At 42.2% G+C, this 21,685-nt stretch overlaps 1 protein-coding gene and 1 pseudogene across 2 annotated transcripts in view; one reads left to right on the forward strand and one right to left on the reverse strand.

The window, feature by feature from the left end:
- Positions 1 to 1,649: 1,649 nt before the first annotated feature.
- LOC125934983 (sterol carrier protein 2-like) lies at positions 1,650 to 2,176 on the reverse strand (annotated as a pseudogene).
- A 13,713-nt stretch (positions 2,177 to 15,889) lies between these two features.
- Positions 15,890 to 21,685, forward strand: part of KIAA1191 (KIAA1191 ortholog) — a 14,813-nt gene continuing 9,017 nt past the window's right edge. The window contains exons 1-4 of one of the 2 annotated variants that reach the window (XM_049648643.1): positions 15,890 to 16,102; positions 17,617 to 17,729; positions 18,014 to 18,100; positions 20,735 to 20,913. In XM_049648643.1, coding sequence (XP_049504600.1) covers positions 18,073 to 18,100; positions 20,735 to 20,913 — 207 coding nt within the window. In that variant the 5' untranslated portion in view covers positions 15,890 to 16,102; positions 17,617 to 17,729; positions 18,014 to 18,072. The remainder of the gene's footprint in view (positions 16,103 to 17,616; positions 17,730 to 18,013; positions 18,101 to 20,734; positions 20,914 to 21,685) is intronic. The other variant, XM_049648644.1, reaches the window with a different exon arrangement.

Consider the following 21,685-nt stretch of genomic DNA (forward strand, 5'->3'; position numbering starts at 1 on the left):
CTTGTAATTTACTAAGATATTTGTAAACTGATGGAGACTCATGCCCTCATGACTGTGATCTCTGTCAGTTTCCTATTTGTTTCCTTTCCTTTGTTCTTGGGCATCCAGGAGTGCCTGAGGAATCACACATATCCCACCTAGGGGTTGGGTGTGGGGGTGCTAGCTTGTGCTTTGCCCTCAACTTGCCTTATGGTCCCTTGTCCGATCCCCCCTAATCAGTTTTGACTTTTAAATCTTTAAAGTGGCTGAAGGTGGAGAGTCTCATCTTCTATAGCTTCTTCCTGCTAAATAGCGGTATAGAGATGTCCCTACCTGTGGGTCAACATTGGTCAGTCCGGGGACGTATAGGAGAGTTATGAAAGGCAGAAGCAACTGAATTCAAGGTGGACAATGAGTATGAATCTCCTTGAGTAGAAAAGATCATCTGTTGGCTTGAAGTTATTGTAGTGATGGAGTCTTAGCATCAGGTGGAGAGACATGGGAGAAAACAGCAAAACATAATTAGAGTAAGAAGAAAGAAACCCCAATAAAAGTCCTTGGTAGTTGACAAAAATATTCCAGTCTAGATGTTTAACCAATCATTAAAGGAAAGAGAGAGATTTTTAAAAGTGTCAATTTGAGTATTCATGTTGCTTTGAAATCCAGAAATATTCGTGTGGTAATCTGGAATGTGTACACAGCATTGTTTTTTTGTTTTTGTTTTTGTTTTTTTTACTTTGAAAACTGTGCATCTCAAAGCAAACTTTATTTGTTCAATTATTTTTAACAACAGCGTTTTATGATAAATACACTGATTTTTCAAGGAAACTCATCTTAATTTTTTTTTTTTTTAATAGGCCTGTATTCACCTAAAAAAATTTTCCCCCAGCTCTGATCAGATTATTTTGATTTGGGAAGAAAATACCATTTTGACAGCATGAAATGCAAAGTTTAAGTTTTTTAAAACATCCCAGTACAGAATTTTAAAAACTATTAATGGAAAATAGGTTAAGGACATTAAGTGCACAATACTAATTATTGGCCACCTAGTGGTATTCGGTTTCTTCCCTAGTTCTCCCAAGGGAAACTTAAATTCAGTCTTCAGCAGAATGCTCTTTAAAGCAAAATGAGAGCGTTGTTTACATTGTTTTTAGATCTTGCTGTTCCTAATTTTATTCTGAAACTCAGTTTTACCCCAAACCTTAATTAACATATTAACTTTGTAATGCACAGTTGTATGCAGTTCAGCAAGCAGTAATATACTAGCAGGCTCTATTCACCCAGAGTTCAGGGTAAATAGGATTGATCACACCCATTTAAAAACAAATCTCACGGGGCGCCTGGGTGGCTCAGTCAGTTGAGCAGCCGACTTCTTCGGCTCAGGTCATGATCTCACGGTCCGTGAGTTCTAGCCCCGTGTCGGGCTCTGTGCTGACAGCTCAGAGCCTGGAGCCTGTTTCAGATTCTGTGTCTCCCTCTCTCTGGCCCTCCCCTGTTCATGCTCTGTCTCTCCCTGTCTCAAAAATAAATAAACGTTAAAAAAATTTAAAAAACCCCAAATCTCACATTATTTGCCAATGTGTGATTTCCATCTAAGTTCTGACAATGAAATATATGGATATATATTTGTATACCTTATCTTAATTTTCAAAGATAGGCAAAGGAGTTCTTCACAGCTTAGCTTTGCCTGACTGAAGCTGACGATTTTGTAACTCCATAGCCAGGCCCATGTTGTCAGTGATTTTCAATTTGCCTTGAAAGAATGCCGACTGAGGATTCATTTTACCAGGCGTTAAAGCCAGTAAGCCGAGTCAGCCATTGCGATTGTGCAGTCACAATCTAGTTAGGAAGCACTGACCTTTGCCATTCTTCACATCCACCAGCGAGGTGGCTTCTTTACCCCCAGGGCCATCCTTCACCTTGAAGACAAAGAACCCACCAGTTTTCTTCAAGTTCCCTTCGTCTTCAAGTTTCTTCTCAATCTCCTTAAAGACAAGATTTGCCTTAAATCCAGCAAATGCAGAGCTGGTTGGAGCAGCCTCGATTTGATGAGTTCTGAAAGAACTGGCAGCTTCAGGAAAACCCATCTTGTAGAGCGTCTACTCAGCATTGTTTTTATGAGAGCACGAGTTCCACCTTGTGCAGCAGTTAAAACATCTAATGCCATTCTCTTTTGTAGAACTATGTAGAGAGCAAATTCCTCTTCTAGAGGTCCCCAAGATATCCTGAGGCTCCTGCACCTGCCAGGAAATGACATTCTTTATACACCTGATAAAGCTGCTGGGAACTCTCTAAGCAAGGTATCGGGCCAACATTTCCAGCAGGCTTTCCCGGTGTCTGCCAGCACTGCCAGTGAGATTTTTAGATGTCAGGCTTGAAGCCTCTCAGAGGGGAGTACTTCTACTACTCCTACCCCTACTTCTACTACTACTACTACTTCTCAGAGGAGAGTAGGAACTGGCAGCAGGAATCAGATGGGTCTTTTTGGTTTGTAATTCAAATGTCTTTGGTGATCCTTTTGAATGACCCATTATAAGAAGGAATTATCAGTATAAACTGGGAAAAGGAGAATGAAGAAGAAAGGTGCAACCATCACAAGAGAAGCTTGAGGTCTTCCACAGGTTTCAGGAATAAGAAAGCACATTATTTGGCTCATCGGTTTCCTGTGAAGGAGGTACAGTTTTTATTCTGGGTATATGAGCCCGTGAAGAATGCCCCTCTGACTTTATTGCAGTGAAAGTACACAATATGACCCCAGTAGGGGTCCTCCCATTTTGGAATGAAATCCCCTGCTGTATTAGACTTTCGCCCAGGCCTCCTGGGTTTTTATGGGGTAGGTTTCTAGTAACTGTCAAATCAGGTTTAGGGAGGATATGGTTTGTATATTCACTTAGAGATTTATGAATTAACCCAGCCTCAAGTGAATAATTTAATAAAGTGCTATAGTCTTTATCTATTGATAGGTTTACAGTGAGAAAAGTCTTTTTATATACAATTGTTGGGGAAATCCATCCCACTAAAATATATATATATATATATATATATACACACACACATACGTATATATATACGTATATATATATATATATATATATATATACATACGTATATATATGTATATATATATGGCCATGGGGTCCTGTTATTATTCCCACAAAATAACAAACAAGATTGTCCATACCTGTGCTATTGTGACAATTCTTCTGAAGTTTACCTCATGTTGTTCAACTTAGGCAAACAACAAACAGGTAAAGACAATCAGAACTAGAATTTAACATCCATAAAGGTGCATTATTGAAACATAATTTTTGTAATAATCCTCATTTCCAGAGATAGCCAAATCAAGACTAATTTGCTTGTAAAACAAGTCCAGTTTTAATAAACTTGACCTAATTAATTACATAAGCTCAGCAAGAACAGCGACTGATCATATAAATCCTTTATAATTTGCTTTGCTAGAACTTTTTGTAAGGAATCTCTAGGTTGAACTTTTAGGCCTCTCCAGGCCAGAAGCCAGCCATATACTTGCCATCAGATGTGCCTGCAATACTTAGAGAGTTGGGCAAGTTCCTCTTCTAGAGGTCCCCAAGATATCCTGAGGTTTCTGCACCTGCCAGCAAGTGACATTCTTTACTCACCTGATAAGGCTGCTGGGAACTCTGTAAGCAAGGCATCAGGCCAACATTTCCAACGGGCTTTGTTGGCTTCATGCTTTATAAAGTCAACCTTAGTTCCTTAAAGCTGTTTGGTTATTTCTGAGTCTATGCATGATTCTCAGATATGACCTTCCAGTCAAAGCCTAGTAAAATAACCAATGGTGTCCTGTTACAAAGAGAACAGATTCTTTTTTTTTTTTAATTTTTTTTTTCAACGTTTTTTATTTATTTTTGGGACAGAGAGAGACAGAGCATGAACGGGGGAGGGGCAGAGAGAGAGGGAGACACAGAATCGGAAACAGGCTCCAGGCTCCGAGCCATCAGCCCAGAGCCTGACGCGGGGCTCGAACTCACGGACCGCGAGATCGTGACCTGGCTGAAGTCGGACGCTTAACCGACTGCGCCACCCAGGAGCCCTAAAGAGAACAGATTCTTATATAACTCATGCAAATAACTGTAATTGCCATGAAAAAGAACACTTACTGGGAGTCTGAATTTCAGAGGGTTCAGGTAGAGAGAAAGGTTAAAAGCTTCAGTTTGTTTCCCAATGAATACCTTATCCTATTTTTGTATATCATGGATATCTTACGAGAAAGTTTCCTTCATCGGGAAGAGCAAACAGAGAACCAGCAATTGTTTAAAACAAGAGTCATAAAAACTGTAATTTTCCTCAGTTTATTTTGTACCATGTTCCTAATTTTTGTTCAGTTTGAATGATGTCTTTTGGTTCTGTAAATTCTTACCCATTTTAGTATTAATGTTAAAGATTTCAGATACCTGTATTTGTCCTAAAAGTCCTTCTTATAAATCTTGAAGATAAAAGACGTTTTGTAAGAGCATCAGAACAATAACTATAAGTGACAAAAGACTAAAAAGTGGACATGGCTAACAGTCTGATGAGAGTTCATTTTGATGCAATTGACAAGGAAATTTGGTTATTTCTGTGACACATAACACTTTGATAATCAGAATATCAAGTGTCAACCTTATCACCAAAACATATTAAAATTTTAGGAATTTCGTGTATATTTGAAGAGTTATAGCATTTACCCAAGCAATAAAACCTAAACTTAACCATTATTTGTTTGACAGTGTTTGCATAGTAACTTAACATAACAAATAAAAAGGCCTAACTGGTCAAAAAGACTTCATTTACAATTTAAATCTTGGAAGTTTGTTAAAACCTTAGAAAGTTATAAAGCACATCCTAAATAGGATTATAGATCATTACAAATCTTAAAAACTTTAAATTATTTATTTAACCAAGATGGCAATAAGAGATTTCAAAAACAAACATGTAGGGTTATATAGTTGTTAGCAAAACTTAGGTCCTTTAACATTGAGAGGTTTTAACTTTAAGTTGTCAAAGACCTGATAAAGACAAAACATAAGCTTTCATTTTCCCAGCAGACGAAAGAGAAAAAACTGTTTGCATATATATATTTACTATATGTATTATATATTATATATAATATAGAATTATAGATTTATTTATATATCATATAAATATATATTATATATTAAATTTAATATATATATTTATCAAGAGCAGAACAATCCAAGAAAACTTTGTCTTTTGAATAGAGAAAAGCAGAATTTTAACCTTATACCAGTGTAGTTTAAAAAAACATTTTTTTAATGTTTATTTATTTTTGAGAGAGAGACAGAGTGTGAGTGGGGGAGGAGCAGAGAGAGAGGGAGACACAGAGTCCGAAGCAGGCTCCAAGCTCTGAGCTGTCAGCACAGGGCCTGATGCTGGGCTCAAACCCACAAACTGTGAGATCGTGACCTGAGCCAAAGTCAGATGCTTAACCAACTGAGCCACCCAGGCACCTCAATACCAGTGTACTTTTAAAATCCATTAATTTCACTTAGTCCATTCTAACCACATATAAAATTCCTTTCCAAAGATTTCCTTTCATGAACCTTCTACAACTTTCCTTTGCCTTCAGATTTTGTCCCAAGCCATTTCTCTTCAAACAACCAATCTCATGTAGAACAAAATTACTTTCTTTTACGTTCAACAAAATTATATTTCCATTTACTATATCTTATACATCTGCTTTTTTTTACATACAGAGTTGTTTCCCTTATTTCCATCAGTCTTAACTACATTTAGCAGAATTTTAACTCTTAGGAACCTTAGTCTCCAGTGAAAACTAAGTAGTAACCAATTGTGAACTGTTAAAGCAGAATTTTTTTAGATGACAAATTTATGAACCAGTTAAGCGCAAAGCATTTGCGCATATTTTGGGTCTGTTGGTAAAGGCCCAAATAACCTTAGTTTCTCTGCAATAAGAAGTCAAAAGCACAAATCTACATTGAATAATTAATATTTTAGCATTCCATTCTATTTGGAAAAGACCTATATGTCCAATGAATTCAGTCCCACTTACCAGGCAAGCAAAACTTTTAAGTTTCAGATTATCAAAGACTTTGAAAGCTATCTTAACAATTACCCATGAAAACTTTGAGACAGGCAAAATTAACCATTATTTTAAGTCATCTTTTCACTAACAAATTGGAACGGAGATAACATGAGCTTTTGTGACCTTCAGCAAACCTAGATAGAATAAGTTCCATATTTAATGCTGATAACTGTAAAAACATGTCTATCTTAATTAAATCAACAAACTCAATTTAAAGACCAAATATGTTCTACCTGTGTCCACTTAAAAGTCAGTCAATTGTTCCCCATTGTCAGTTTTTACCTGGGAATCTGAAGTGGGCGGTCCAAGGGGGTGCTCTTCACTCTTTGACATTGATGATGGGAGTAGGAGCCAATGGTGCCAGAGACACAGAGGATGGTATAGAAGCCAGTTTTGTAGGCTGCATCCAAGGTGGTGCAGAAACAGGAGTGGGAGGGGAAGGCAGAAGGGGCAAGGTGCCAGCAGAAGGCAGAGAAGGAGGATTCCCGGTTTTATTTATTTTTTTTATTTATTTATTTTTTAACGTTTATTGATTTTTGAGACAGAGAGAGACAGAGCATGAACAGGGGAGGGTCAGAGAGAGGGAGACACAGAATCTGAAACAGGCCCCAAGCTCTGAGCTGTCAGCACAGAGCCCGACGCGGGGCTCGAACTCACCGACCGCAAGATCATGACCTGAGCCGAAGTCGGACGCTTAACCGACCCAGCCACCCAGGCGCCCCGAGGATTCCCGGTTTTAAACATTGTCAGCTGGGACAGAGGAACAGACGCCAGATTTTTTTGTTTTGTTTTGCTTTGTTTTCTACCAACTAGTGGAATTAGGCTGTCCATGTCAGGCTGGAAAAGACAGGGAATTTCCTGAAACAAATGGAATTTTAACAGCTGTTTGGGAATATTCCTTAAAGTTCCCATCCTGACTAACCACAGTTGGCTCCAATTATCATAGCCATTAACCTAGGAAATGAATGAGGGAGAAACCCTCACATTAATTAGAAGAAGGAACAGTAAGAGAGGGTCAGTGTCCCCTTCGTTAGGGATGGCTTGTGTTTCCTCCAGTGACTGTGTTCTATCAGGAGGAAGTCTGTTTAGACAATTATCATCCAATATATGTCTGGGGGAGTTTACTAACCAAATACATTTGGGCAAAAACATTCTACAAGAGGCCCTTAGGTCCAGAGCCTCAAAGGCCTGGACCTAGGGTAGCTTGTGCTTTGCCCTCAGCTTGCCTTATGGTCTTTTATCAGAGTTTCTCTCCTTTTTTCCTTGATGTTTATTTATTTATTTTGAGAGAGAGATAGAGAGTGAGCAGGGGAGGGGCAGAGAGAGAGAGGGAGACAGAGAATCCCAAGCAGGCTTTGCCTGTCAGCATGGAGGCTGATGTGGGGCTCAAACTCACGAACCATGAGATCATGACTTGAGCCAAAATTAAGAGTAGGACGCCTAACAGACTGAGCCATCCAGGTGCCCCAGAGTTTCTCTCCTTTTAACTAAATGAATTCTGACTAAAGCACTTTACATTTGGGTTTTTCCCAATTTTTTTTTCTTTCAAAAATTTTCAAATCTGCAGAAGAAAATTTAAGTAGAGCTTAATGAACACTTGTAAATCCTTCATCTAGAGTCACCAGCTGTTAACATTTTGCTTTATTGTTTTATCTGTTTATCTCTCTCTTTGTGTATATTCAGACAGATACACACGCACAAATACACACAAATTCTTTGAGATTTAGTTGCAGACATCATGGCATTTTAGTCCCAAATACATCAGAAGCTTCCTAACAAGACCAGGCTCCTACATAACCACAGGACAAATATAACACACAGGAATTTTAATGTCGATGTAGTATGATTGTCTAATATGCAGTCAATATTTGAATTTCCTCAATGCTAACCTTTATAGCTGTTTTTTAAATGGAAAAGTTATGATTCAGTCAAATATTGTGTTGTATTTAAACATTTTTTAAATTTTATTTTTTATTTTTTAAAATTTACATCCAAATCCCCCCTCCCACAACCCCTCCAGCAACCCTCAGTTTGTTCTCCATATTTATGAGTCTCTTGTGTTTTGTTCCCCTCCCTGTTTTTATATTATTTTTGTTTCCCTTCCCTTATGTTCATCTGTTTTGTCTCTTTCACTCATATGAGTGAAGTCATATGATGTTTGTCTTTCTCTGACTAATTTCACTTAGCATAACACCCTCCAGTTCCATCCATGTAGTTGCAAATGGCAAGATTTCATTCTTTTTGGTTGCTAATACTCCTTTGTGTGTGTGTGTGTGTATACATATATATATATATATATACACATATATATACATATATATACACATATGTATATATACATATACATATATATATATATATATATACACACACACACACACAACATCTTCTTTATCCATTCATCCATCGATGGACATTTGGGCTCCTTTCATACTTCGGCTATTGTTGATAGTGCTGCTATAAACATGGGGGTGCATGTGTCCCTTTGAAACAGTACATCTGTATCCCATGGATAAATGCCTAGCAGTGCAATTGCTGGGTCGTAGGTAGTTCTATTTTTTGGTTTTTTGAGGAACCTCCATACTGTTTTCAGAGTGGCTGCACCAGCTTGCATTCCCATACCTAAACATTTTTTTAAGTTTATTTATTTATTTTGAGAGAGAGCACAAGTGGGGGAGAGGCAGTAAGAGGGGGGAGAGAGAGAATCCCAAGCAGGCTCTACATGGTCAGCACAGAGCTCAACATGGGGCTTGAACCCATGAACCGTGAGATCATGACCTGAACCAAAATCAAGAGTTGGATGCTCAACCAACTGAGCCCCCCAGGCGCCCCTGTCATGTGTTGTATTTAGTTGTTATGACTCTTTGGTGTACCCGAAACTAGAACAGTTGTAGTGTTTTTTTGACATTTATGACATGATAGGAGGTCTTTTATGACATTGACATTTTGGAAGAGTCTGGGTCACTTGTGGGCAATCCCATAAGTTGGTTTGTCTGATTGTCTCCTCATGATTAGATTTGTGTTAGTTGTTTTTGGCAGGGATGTTACTTGAGTGACATGTCCTAAGGACATCACACCGAGGACACATAGCTATCAGCTTATTTTAGTATTGATGATGCTAATGTGATCACTTGGTTAGAGGTGGTGTTCACTAGATTGCTCCATTTTTAAGATACCCTTTCCCCTTTCTAATTAATAAGTAGTCTATAAGGTAATACTTTGAGATTGCACGAATAGCCACGTTCACAAGTTAGCATCTGTTGATTATTCTTGCTTGGATTATGTTTGGATTCATTTTTTTTTTTTTTTAGGTTTGTTTGTTTGTTTATTTATTTTTGAGAGGGATAGAGAGCAAGCAGGATAGGGCCAGAGAGAGAGACAGAGAGAGACAGAGATGGAGACACAGAACCCCAAGTGGGCTTTGCACTGTAGTGCAAAGGGGCTTGAACTCACCAACCATGAGATCATGATCTGAGCTGAAATCAAGAGTTGGACCCCTATCCGACTGAGCCACCCAGGTGCTCCATCTTTGGATTCTTAACATTATATTCAGTTTGGGGAACTGCTTCTGCGGTCTCATTAGGGACATATGAGTTTTGTAAAGTTGCTGGGAATAGGTGAATACCCAGGAGGTTCCCTCCTCTCCTCACTCCCACTTACTACTTCTAGGGGCCCCTTCTGTCCTCAACTCCTAGTTAGGAACCATTCAGTAAGACCTTAAAAGGACACAGCATATGGGAAAGATCTGGGCTCAGATTCTGGACCCACTGCTTATTAGGTCTATGACCTTTATCAGTTTACATAACCTCCCTGAACCTGTTTCTTCAACTGTAAAATGGAGGATGACGATTGTGGCAGACACTGTTGGTGGTGCCTAACGGCCATTCTTCTGTTTTTCTTGCTAACAGAATCCCAATTTTATTTATTTGGCATACGCCAAGCCCCAGGAGGAGTCACAATTTAAAACCAAGCTAGGGGCACCTGGCTGGCTCAGTTGGAAGAGCAGGCGACTTTTGATCTTGGGGTCATGAGTTTGAGCCCTACGTGGGGTGTAGAGATTACTTAAATAAATACAACTGGAAAAAAAAAAAAAGCTAAGCTAACTGAAGCCTTCCAATTCAGTGTTAGTTTAGGATTAAGTACCTGCCTCAGTTCTGGCCCAGGAGATGTAGGTAAACGATGGCCAGTTTTCTGGGAAATAATTTTCTCCTTTCTTGTAGAAAGTGCTGTCATAGAAGGAAGGTATGCTTTGCGAGCTGGGGTGGCCAGCTCAAACATGAGGTGCAAGCCTGCAATGAAACTCAACTTGCTGGGGGGGGGGGGCGGGCAGAATGGGGGAAGAAAAGAGCCTGGGTCCTTGATATCATGGAGCTTCCCAACCAATCCTGGATATACTTTCCTCCATACCCTCTGGTAAGTAAGCAGATATCTTATGCCATTGTTGAGTTTTTCTCTTGCTTATAGTCCAATGCATACTGACAGATATAATGATCCTTATGATTGAGGTAGGGCATGTAAAAGTGTCTATCTGTGTGCATGATGTAGGCACTCAAAGATGTTAAGTTCCTCTCATACTTTGACCCTTCATCCTGTCCTTCTGTTGAACCCCACTCCTGGGTGAACCCAATAAGCCCCTCGCTGTGCCTGCTTCCAGATTGCTAAACTGTGTTTCAGGAGACACACAATGAGACAGATTGGCACAAACATTTACTCTTGGTGACCACCCTCAACTCAGTCCTCCACACTTTCTAGGTAGTTTCTTCCACTCTCTGGAACAATAATTTCTTTCTTTCTTTTTTCTTTCTTTCTTTCTTTCTTTCTTTCTTTCTTTCTTTCTTTCTTTTTCTTTTTCTTTTTTTTTTAAGTTTATTTATTTTGAGAGAGAGAGAGAGTAGGAGAGGGGCAGAGAGAGGGAGAGAGACTCCCACACAGGATTCACACTGTCGGTGTGAAGCGCCATGTGGGGCTTGAACTCATGAACTGTGAGATCATGCCCTGAGCTGAAGTCAGACACTTAACATACAGAGCCACCCAAGCACCCCTGAAACAGCAATTTAAAAACTTTATGCTTCTCTTTCTTTGCCCCATACCATGCCTCCCCCTTTCTGCTTGCAGAAGAGACAACCTCATCTTCTACTTCACAGACAACAAAAAAGCCATTAGAGTGGGGCTTGCCAATCTTCCTGTGCCAAATCCCTTGAAAACTTCCTCCTCTTCAGTATTAGTCTCCTATATGTCACACGATCTGGCTCACCCCACCCCCCACAGTGACTTTTAGATCTTCTTTGGCCCTAGTCTGTCTTTAGAAGGCTTCACCATGTACCACACCAAACATATTCAGATGTACTCACTTCCTATATTAAATATATATTTTTGCTGTAAAAATCTTAAATACCTTTTTTGAGAATTTAATTACTTAGCTGCAGGTAACTTGTCTACTTTGTGATTGGCAATGCTTCCCACTACCCTCCCCCCCCCCCCTCGTCCCTGCCTTAGGAGCACTAAGGTGCCACTTGGAATTTATTTTAAGGTAAGAAAAATCTAACTCCCAAATTGTTTTCAAGTGTAATGCCATTGTTATGAACATTAAATATTGCCATAAAGGAAGTTGACATAATAATCTGTTGTGCCGTCATTTAACTAAACAATAAGTTTGATTAGGTATGGTTTAAAAACAATTTTGGAGGCAATAATTCTACATTTAGCACTCCAAGATTTTTGTGGGTCCCTGAAAAGCTCAGAGGCCCTAGGTAATTTGCAGAATGCCAGGTGCCTCTTCTTGCTTCTCAGGGCTCTTAAGCCCTCACTCAGTCACATCTTCCACACCTCCCTGTCTGCTTGATTCTTCCCAGCTGCATTTAAATGTACTGATTTATGGGGTGCCTGGGTGGCTCAGTCGGTTAAGCGGCCGACTTCGGCTCAGGTCATGATCTCACGGTCCGTGAGTTCGAGCCCCACGTCGGGCTCTGTGCTGACGGCTCAGAGCCTGGAGCCTGTTTCAGATTCTGTGCCTCCCTCTCTCTGACCCTCCCCTGTTCATGCTCTGTCTCTCCCTGTCTCAAAAATAAATAAAAATGTTAAAAAATAAATAAATAAATGTACTGATTTCTGCCATCCTGATAAACCCTTCTGGCCTAACAAAATCACACTAGGGCCCACTGCAACTAACCTTTCTAACTGTCCTCTCCCTTCCTCACCAAAGGCTGACTTCAGAATTGTTTACACTATATCTACTTTGAGAGGGCCCCTTATCCTCTGGGCTTGCAGGGAAAAAACAGAACTCCCTACCTTGGCCTGTAAAGCCCAACCTCATAGTCCCTACCCTCAGCTCTACCTTCTCTCAGTTCTTCAGACACAAGCCTTCTCTTGCCTTTGAGTCTCTGCCCTTACTGTGGTGCCCCACTTGGAGTACCCTCTTCCACCCACTTCCTTGCTTCTAAACTTGTATCTCTAAACTTGTATCTCTGTGGGCAATCTCCCCTGACATTTCCGAGTCAGTCCTTCTATTACATAGTACCTGGAGGCTAGAAGTCTAAGATCAAGATGGTGGCAGGCTTGGCGTCTTTTGAGTCCTCTCTCCTTGGCTTGCAGTTAATTGCCTTCCTACTGTATCGCCACATGGCCTTTCCTCTACGTGTGTGCAACCCTGGGGTTTCTTCTACTTACAAGGACACCAGCCTTATTTTAACTAAATTATCCTTTAAAGACTTTATCTCCAAATACTGTTCTGAGTCACTGAGGTTTGGGACCTCAACGTGTGACTTTTGGGAGGACACAATGCAGCCCATAACAGTCCGACTGTGTCTTCCTCCCCAGTGTATCCCAAGCACCGAGGATCATATCTGACATTAAATAAGACACAAGAACACATTTTCTATTTAATTAACTGCCCCAGACTGTGTGACATTGGCCTGGTTCCTTCTGTTTTCTGTAGCTTAGTTGCACCACCTGTAATATCAGGCTGGACAAACTGGTCTCTAAGGGGAGTCTGACTGTTGGCCCAACATCCTTTAATTAATCTCTTCAGTGAAATCTTTCCCCGCCACCACTAGAGGGAGATGCTACTTCTAGTTTTTTTTTTTTTTTCTCTGTAGGAATGTGCCTTTAACTCTTTTGCCCCAGGGGTATTAAAAGTGGAGGAGCTGAGGCCAAGGACAACCTGCAGTCAAACTATCAGCGGGCATTCAAGCCTTGGGCTTGAATTTCAACTCTACCATTTCCTGGCCGGCTGAGGTATCTTTGGCAAGGTCCCCTTGAGAGCGTTCATTTTCTCTGCTGCTGAGTGAGCAATGGAAGTGCCTCATCTATGATGATACGTGGGGCAGGCTTCCAGATAGAGCTCCCGGTCTAGAAACCCCAGAAATGCAAATGGTCCACTTGCTCCCATCTCAGTAAACCAGCTCCTGTCTGCTGATGGGTGCTTGAGAATGTCGGCAAGTCTAAGGAGGAAGGCAGGTAAGCAGAATTTGGTCCTGCGCCCCGCCTCCTCCCCCATGAAATAGGAATGTAGGATGCTTTGGGGCATCCAGCGTGGATGCAAGAGAGGTCCTGGTCAATTGTAATTTTCGAAGCTCCAAATTTGTTAAAGTATGAAATGCCCAAGGAGGTGCAGAAAGGCAATTCAGAGACAAAAGCACTTATGTATGTATGTATTTATTTATTTATTTATTCATAACATTTATTTTAGAGAGAGAGTGTGTATGTGCACGTGTGTGTATGTGCTCTTGCACAAGCAGGAGAGGGGCAGAGAGAGAGGGAGAGAGAGGATCCCAGGGCTCGATATCATGAGATCGTGGCCTGAGCTGAAATCAAGGGTCGGATGCTTAACCAACTGAGCCACTCGGGTGCCCCCAGAGACAAAAGCATTTAGAAAATTAGTTTCATAGTAAGTGTATGTTGTAAACATACATAAAAAGGCAACCACTTTCCCTGGTCAGTCACATACAGGGACCCCTGACTGTTGTCTGCCCCCAGACAAGAACCATACAGTCAGACCTCGAAGACAAACTTCTCAATGGTGCTGCCACTCTTGGGGAAATAAAGTGGCTGTGTATATAACTGGGAGCAAGCTTGGTCATGAACCAAAACCAGAGTCAGAAAAAAAGCACAGAGGAGGGGATGAAAGGGAACTTCTATTGCTACAAGAAATCCACGCCAGGAGCTGCAAAAGAAGGCCTGAGCTCAAACAGCTTAAAAGGCCCTTCTTGGGCCTGATGGATTCAGTTTTGACTGACTGACTCCTCCTTAACAATGCAACCATACCCTTTAGAAAAGTAGTTTACTTGCAAATAAGGCTGCTAAGAGACACCAGGCTTTAAAATAATTATATTTTATTTCCCCATGAAGTAGGAATGTAGGATGCTTTGGGGCATCCAGCGTGGATGCAAGAGAGGTCCTGGTCAATTCTAATTTTCGAAGCTCCAAATTTGTTAAAGTATGAAATGCCCAAGGAGGTGCAGAAAGGCAATTCAGAGACAAAAGCACTTATGTATTTATTTATTTATTTATTTATTACCTTTATTTTAGAGAAAGAGTGTGTGTGTGTGCACGTGTGTGCATGTGCTCTTGCACAAGCAGGAGAGGGGCAGAGAGAGAGGTATAAAAAATACAGCACCCATTTAAAGGGGGAAAACTCCTTAAGATCGTAAAGGTTGAAAGTTTACAGTCTGTTTTTTTGTGGGAAACAGCAATTTTCTTACATGATATCAACATAATGCCATAGGTTCAGAAATTTGTACCATTAAAGGTCAGGGATAAAGTTGTGTTAGAACATCAGGAAAGACTTTAGTTTTAATTTATTTGATGATAAGAACAAACTGATCATTATCACTTATAGAAGGGTGCAAAGTCCTGTTTCTCCCCTTTTGACTGAAATGTTCTGTGCAGCCTATCCTCTTAACGGAGGAGGGCAACGTGTCAGCTTTGCTTCTGCAGAACGAAAAAGATTACAGCATATTTTAAAAGTTCCAAATTAACAAATTAACACTTTTAACACACAAACCACACTGCAAGGTAATTGTGTTATTCATAAGCTAATTATAGAATTTATAAAAGACCTGAATTCATTCACAGAGGTTTGGTAATGTCACTCACATTTAAAGTTGCAGGAGCAAAGCCTCTCAGGCCTACTAGTAGGCCCAGCAAACGTCAAATGCAGAAATCTAAATGTGAGACCCACCCCCAACCCTCAGAGCCCTCCTGAGAAGAGCCTTGATGGCAAGCTTTGGACGTGGGGTAGGAACGGAGGTAGATTTTTTCCCCATCTTCTTTTACTTCCTCAAATTTGTTGTTCTGTCAGATTTGCAAACACTTAGGAGGAAAAAAAGAAGTCTTCCTTCAGGATGTGAAATTTGAGCTGGCACCTCTCCAAGTATCACTTTCCTTAGTGTAAAAGGGACATGATATTAGGACCGTCTTATGGAGGGGAGAGCAGGTGCGGATAGCTCTTCTCGGTTGTGCTGTTAGTATGAACCCTGCATAACCTATCTATTTCTGGAAGAGGGTTCTGGCTCAGGCTCACTTCTTTAAGTGACTTCTCATCTCTCTGGGCCTCAAAATCACCTCCCTGAAACGGGTGTCAGGGTTTCACTCTGCAATGGCACCTCCATCTTTCTCAGCCTGTCATAGACCAAAGCACAGAATGGTGGTAAAGGGTGGCTTTTCCTCTGGGAACTGGCTGGTTTCACACCTGCAACTGTGGCCCCGCCCCGCCCCGCCCCTAACTCGCGGTGCGGCTGAAGTTGTGGGGCCTTCTGGACCGTGGACTACAGTTCCCAGCATGCCCCGAGGCCCTCTCGGGCCAAGTCTCGCGTGATGTGACGAGACCTCCGAAGGCTTTACAGGAAGGCTGCCGGTCGGCTGCCGGCCAGTGCTCCTAGGTCGGTGCCTGAGGCCTTCGGTGTCTCCACAGGCACGGCGCTGCTCGCACCATGGCTTGGGTCCCGAATGCACCACAGCGTCTCGTGAGACAGGGGTCCTCGGAGCCTCTTTAGTGCCGGAGCTCTGGCCGCAGGCAGCCCCGCGGCGGCGGAAGAACAGGTAACCAGACGGCCCAGGCCTGGCCCTCCTTGGGTCTGTGTCCTGCGGGCATACGGAGGGGCGTGCCCGTGGCCCCTCCACCGAGGCGCTGGCAGAGGGCCTCTCCGTGGCTCGCCCTCGTCCCCTACCCAGGGTCAGAGCTCGGCCCCACAGCCCCTAGCTTCTCTTGCCCCACCTTCTGGGAGGGTTGTCTAGTGGGACGTCTGTCTGATGATCCCCCTGCATCCCCGCACCAGGCCTGGTCTCTGCTTCCTCAGACTGGCCTAGCCCAGAAACCCCACTCCTAGCCCTCACCCCATGCCTGTGCCTTGCCCTGCCCTTGGGGAACCTTCGGCTTGTGCCAGGCCGCGGCCTTAATCTCCTTTTTCTTAGACTTGAGGGGTGGGAGGGGGGTTGGGTCAGACCTGGCCTTTCAAATCCTTGTGGCTTTGTTCTGTATCCTGTGCAGGAGCAGCGTGAACTCTGCGGGGGAGTGCGAATGGGGAAAGGGAAGGGGAAGGGGAAGTGGAAGCGGCTCTATGTGGGTCGGAATGCTTCCTGGACCCGGAGGATGCTGAACTTTGGTTTCTGCGATGTTTTTAAATGAAGAACTAACTAGTTTGTCCTCTGAGCTTTCAGGATAGAGGGTCAGTGTAGCAAGTTGAAAAGCAAATAACTTGGCTTTTTGAGGGCTTTTTTAAAATATTTTTTTAATGTTTATTTTAGAGAGAGAGCGCAAGCAGTGGAGGGGCGGAGAGAGAGGGAGACACAGAGTCTGAAGCAAGCGCTAGGCTCTGAGCTGTCAGCACAGAACCCCAGGAGGGCCTGGAACTCAAGAGCTGTGAGATCATGAACTGAGCTGAAGTCCTATGCTTAACCAACTGAGCCACTCAGGTGCTCCCAAGGGCTTTGTTTTAATTCCCCTGTAAAATGGAGGTGAAACTATCAGCCTTGCAGATGGGCCACTTATCTGTGACAGTGGACAAATCACATATATACATCTCCTGAGTTTTAGTTTCCTTCTTTTAAAATTATAGGGGATTGGGGCGCCTGGGTGGCTCAGTCGGTTACGTGTCCGACTTCGGCTCAGGTCATGATCTCAGGGTCCATGGGTTCGAGCCCCGCGTCAGGCTCTGTGCTGACGGCTCAGAGCCTGGAGCCTGTTTCAGATTCTGTGTCTCCCTCTCTCTCTGACCCTCCCCTGTTCATGCTCTGTCTCTCTCTGTCTCAAAAATAAATAAACATTAAAAAATAAATAAATAAATAAAATTATAGGGGATAGAAAGTGCCCGCTTTGCAGAGTAGAAAATGCTTATGAATAGAATGTTAATGCTGGCAACAAAGAATGAGTTTAACCATTATGGTAAATAGCTCCTTGCTGTGGGTTAAGTTGTATGGACCCTGGGTCCTAACTTCCTTAAAAATGAAATGTTTATAATCACTCTTGCGAGGTTGTGGGGAATACGTGAATGTATAGGAAGGTGTTTGGCAGACTCTGAAGGGCTCTACCAATGCTGGTTGTTTGTTATTCGTAGAACCTCTGAAATGGATGGACTCTTCCCAAGCAGCTTTGCTAATTCACAGCAGCTGGACAATGTTCCTCATTAATACCTGTCTGTCAGCATAATCGTCACATCATTTCACTCTGGTAAGGTGACCTTTTCACCACGTGTGTCTTTGTCATATCACAGGTGTTAAGATCAGCCATGAGTGTGGTGAGACCTTTGACTTTATCCTTTTTTTTTTTTTTTTTTTTAAGTCATCTTTGGCATGTTTGTATGTTTGTCACCCACCCATTGGCTCTTCAACCAAGGTTGAAGTGTGCTTCAACCTTGTGAACAAGCTGTAAAACTGTGTGCCTGTCAGAAGAACAGGATTGGAGCTATTCTTTTGTGTTCACTGTAAGAAAATGCCCTTTGTTATTTTTATTAGGTGGCAGGCACTCAGCTCCGAATTCTATATAGAAAAAGCACCTGGATCCCAGTCTTTCAATGGCTTCGAGACAACCAGAAGTGCCTGGTAAACTTAATTCTTTTTGATAAAGTTTTGTTTTGCCCTTAATGTTTTAAGCTAGATAGAAACCAATTTTTTTCTCAACCATATATTAATGGTTACTTTCTGCCTCCAGGCAAGTATGTAAACTTAATAGATTGACCTCGTTTAAATATTATCTTGCTAACTACCCAGCCAGGGTACAAACCCAAACCCTCACTCATAAGCGTACAGTCATTTCACTTAAGCATATACCAAATTTGTCACTTTCCTACAGATATCAAATAAGAATTCAGAATAAGTTGTGTAGTTCTAATAGTATGTACCAAAAATGACTGTACCTATCCCCCTTTTTTGAGGGGATGGCGGTGGGCAGAATGGAAGTCCGGGCAAAAAGGCACCAGCCTGATTTAAAGGCAGATTAAATTTGGGCAGTCGTGAAAACCCTCACAGCAACATCTAATGAGTCCTGGGTCTCTAGGGCAGTACCTTCTGGGTTACTAAAGTCATTGATCCCTCCTAGGACTGTTTTAGTGGGAAGGACCAGTGATTTTTAATCAGATCTGAATCCCTCAAATTTTGATTCTCAGTAAAGAGATACTGCCTGTCTTTCAAGGTTGCTGTGAAGATTAACATATGTGAAAATGTGAGTTAAAAAATTAGTGATGAATATACATGTGCTGCTCAATTTTTTGGTCTCTATCTGTAGGAATATATTTCCTAGTAAATTTTAGCTGACTTAGTATTATTTTTAGAAGGGCTATTGGGATGGCTGCTAAGAGGGGTCTTTAAGATACTTTGAAATTGCTCCTAAATTAGGTGGATTATTAGGAGTCTCCCCCACGTCTCCCGATGTGGATCTGTCTCTGGTCTCTAACATCATCAGTTTGCATTATAGTTTGTGTTTCATCATTGTTGTGATCACATAAATTCCCTGTAACCATCTGGGCTATAGGGTTGCACTCATTAGGTTAAAGTTTGAGTGTGGGGAGGATGGAGTGTTGCACATAGAGTGTGAGCACTGGCTTAGATCTATGATGCAGTCCCCACCTTGCTACCTGGGTGTCACTTAAGTTCAATGCCTCAGTTTCCTGAGCTGGAAAATGGGAAGAATATCTGCTTAATGAGCATTAGGTGAGATGAGGGATGTAACTGCTTGGCAAGGAACGGTATTTGGTAATTATTATTTGCTTGTGTGTTTGTTTTAATTGAGGTAATTCACATGCCGTAAAATTCCCATTCAAAGTGAACAGTTTAGTGGTGATTAGTATATTCCCATGGTTGTGCAACCATCCCCACCAATTAATTCCCGAGCGTTTCACCACCCCAAAAAGAAAACCTTGTACCCATTAGCAATCTCTTCTCATCTGTTTGATCCCAGTCCCTGGCAACCACTGATTCTTTATTTCTGTGGATTTGTTGGTAATTATTATTAATGTTAATAATAATGGTAGCTGCTTGTTCCCCTTGCTGTTTAAATGAAGTGTCTTTGCTGGTTTGGGACTTCCTGCCATTGAAGTTGGTGTCTTAGAGAGTTATGGTATGATTTTAAGTAGGAAAATGTCATGCTGAAGGTAGGATCTGGACATCAGTTCTGCAGTGAAAGGATTAGCAAACAAACAACATGAACTTTGCTCCCTGGTCTGGCAGAACTGAGAGTGCCCTTGAAGTAGGGTGCCTGTGTCACAGTGGGACATTCCTTCCGCCAGTGAGTTCAGTGGACAGGAATGGCAGGATCAGCCGGCAGTGCTTTATGAGAGTGGTTGTCAACAATTTCTGTGATGGAAATTGGCTCTGCTGTTTAAATCACACAGACTACTCAAAACTAGAGGTGACTCTGGACAGGAAATGCTTTAATTATATCTTTTTAAAAAATATATATTTTAATGTTTTATTTATTTATTTATTTATTTATTTATTTACTTTGCGGGGCGGGGGGCGGGAGGCGGGAGCCAGAGAGCAAGGGGGGACAGAGGATCCAAAGTGGTTCTGCTCTGACAGCAGTGAGCCCGATGTGGGGCGCGAACTCATGAAACGTGAGATCATGACCTGAGCTGAAGTCAGATGCTTAACCAACTGAGTCACCCAGGTGCCCGTAATAATTTCTTATCATGGCACTCTTGTTTTCTTTGGTAGAGTAGGTAAAGAAGGCAGAAGATCTGCGGTTGTGCCCCAGCTGGCTACTTTCTGTATGAGCTTTGCCAAATCACTTTACCTGTAGGCCTTAGTTTCGTTATCTATCAAATGGGAACAAGAACTGCATATCTTCAGTCCTACATGAATTGAGAGCCTTGGCTTTGCCGTTGGGTGGCTTCTGTGGCATAAAGAACATGGCTTCGAAATCAGGTTTGGGTTTTGATTCCAAACTGTACTTTGAAGGTGTATGACCTTACTCAGGTAATTTTAAATTGAAGTTTGTTTTTCTGCTCCATAAAAATGGATTAGGGCTTCTGGATGGGTAAAGTGGAGAATTCAAAGCATCAGGCATAAAGGAAGGATTTAGTACTATTACCTTTCCTTGAATGGATTAGCTATTCCAGAACAAGCTATTGCTCTGTCCCAGAAGGAGAGTGTTTCAGAGCTTTCCTGCCTAAAGATTAATTTAAAGATACTAGTATGTTCAGCTGCTGAACTCATCCTGACAGGTATCTCTGTTCTTAGCTCTAGAGCCTAGTGGGCCTCTAGGCAAGATGTCCCTGCCCATCGGGATGTACCGCCGGGCATTCAGCTATGATGATGCCCTCGAGGACCCTACACCCATGACTCCTCCTCCATCGGACATGGGCAGCATCCCCTGGAAGCCAGTGATTCCAGAGCGCAAGTATCAGCACCTCGCCAAGGTATCTGACTCCACTGACTGCTTCTGGCAAGCCCAACCTTTTCGTTTTCCTTCGTCTGTTCCAGAAGCCTTCAGTGGCTCTTGGCACCCTTTGAATTGGGTAGCCCCCTGTATGTTCTCAGTGCCTCAGCTGGAGTTGGTGGGCCTTCTTTTTTTTATGAATTCAAACTAGAATGGCTGTGTCTTCTCTTACCTGAGACTCTGCTGTGTCATCTCCCCGCCCCGTGATCCGACCATGCAAATTATTTAAGATTTCTTGCACTTAATGGGTATCTTATGCCTCTAAGTCTTTGCATCACACTGCTGGGATGTTTACAGTCCCTGTCCCGTTTACAGCCCCCGTCCTGGTCTCCCACCCCTCCTCCTACTTCAGCTGCCCGATAACATCTTAGCTCAGACATCTCTTCTGGGAGAGTTTTCCTCCATCCTGCTGCCCTTTGAGCTCTCTGCTGTGCCCCTGTCATAAACTTTACGTGATTTTTATCACCTTCCATGAGGTTCTTGAGGGCAGGGGCCATGTCCAGTTTTATACTCCCGTCTGCAGTATTTAGCAGAGGACCTGGCGTGAAGTAGATTTCCAAAAAAGTTTTCATTGAGTGATTAGGAGAAAAAGTGGCTCTTTCCTGAACACATGCTGTGCTTTTCCTCATGCGGTTCCTCCTGCCTCAGATGCCTCTTCCCATCGCTATCTTCCATAAGGGCGCCTCCTTCCTAAGGCCCACCTGTCACACACACACACACACACACACACACACACACACACACACACACAC

The sequence above is a fragment of the Panthera uncia genome (assembly GCF_023721935.1).
Source record: "Panthera uncia isolate 11264 chromosome A1 unlocalized genomic scaffold, Puncia_PCG_1.0 HiC_scaffold_17, whole genome shotgun sequence".
Classification (NCBI taxonomy): Eukaryota; Metazoa; Chordata; class Mammalia; order Carnivora; family Felidae; genus Panthera; species Panthera uncia.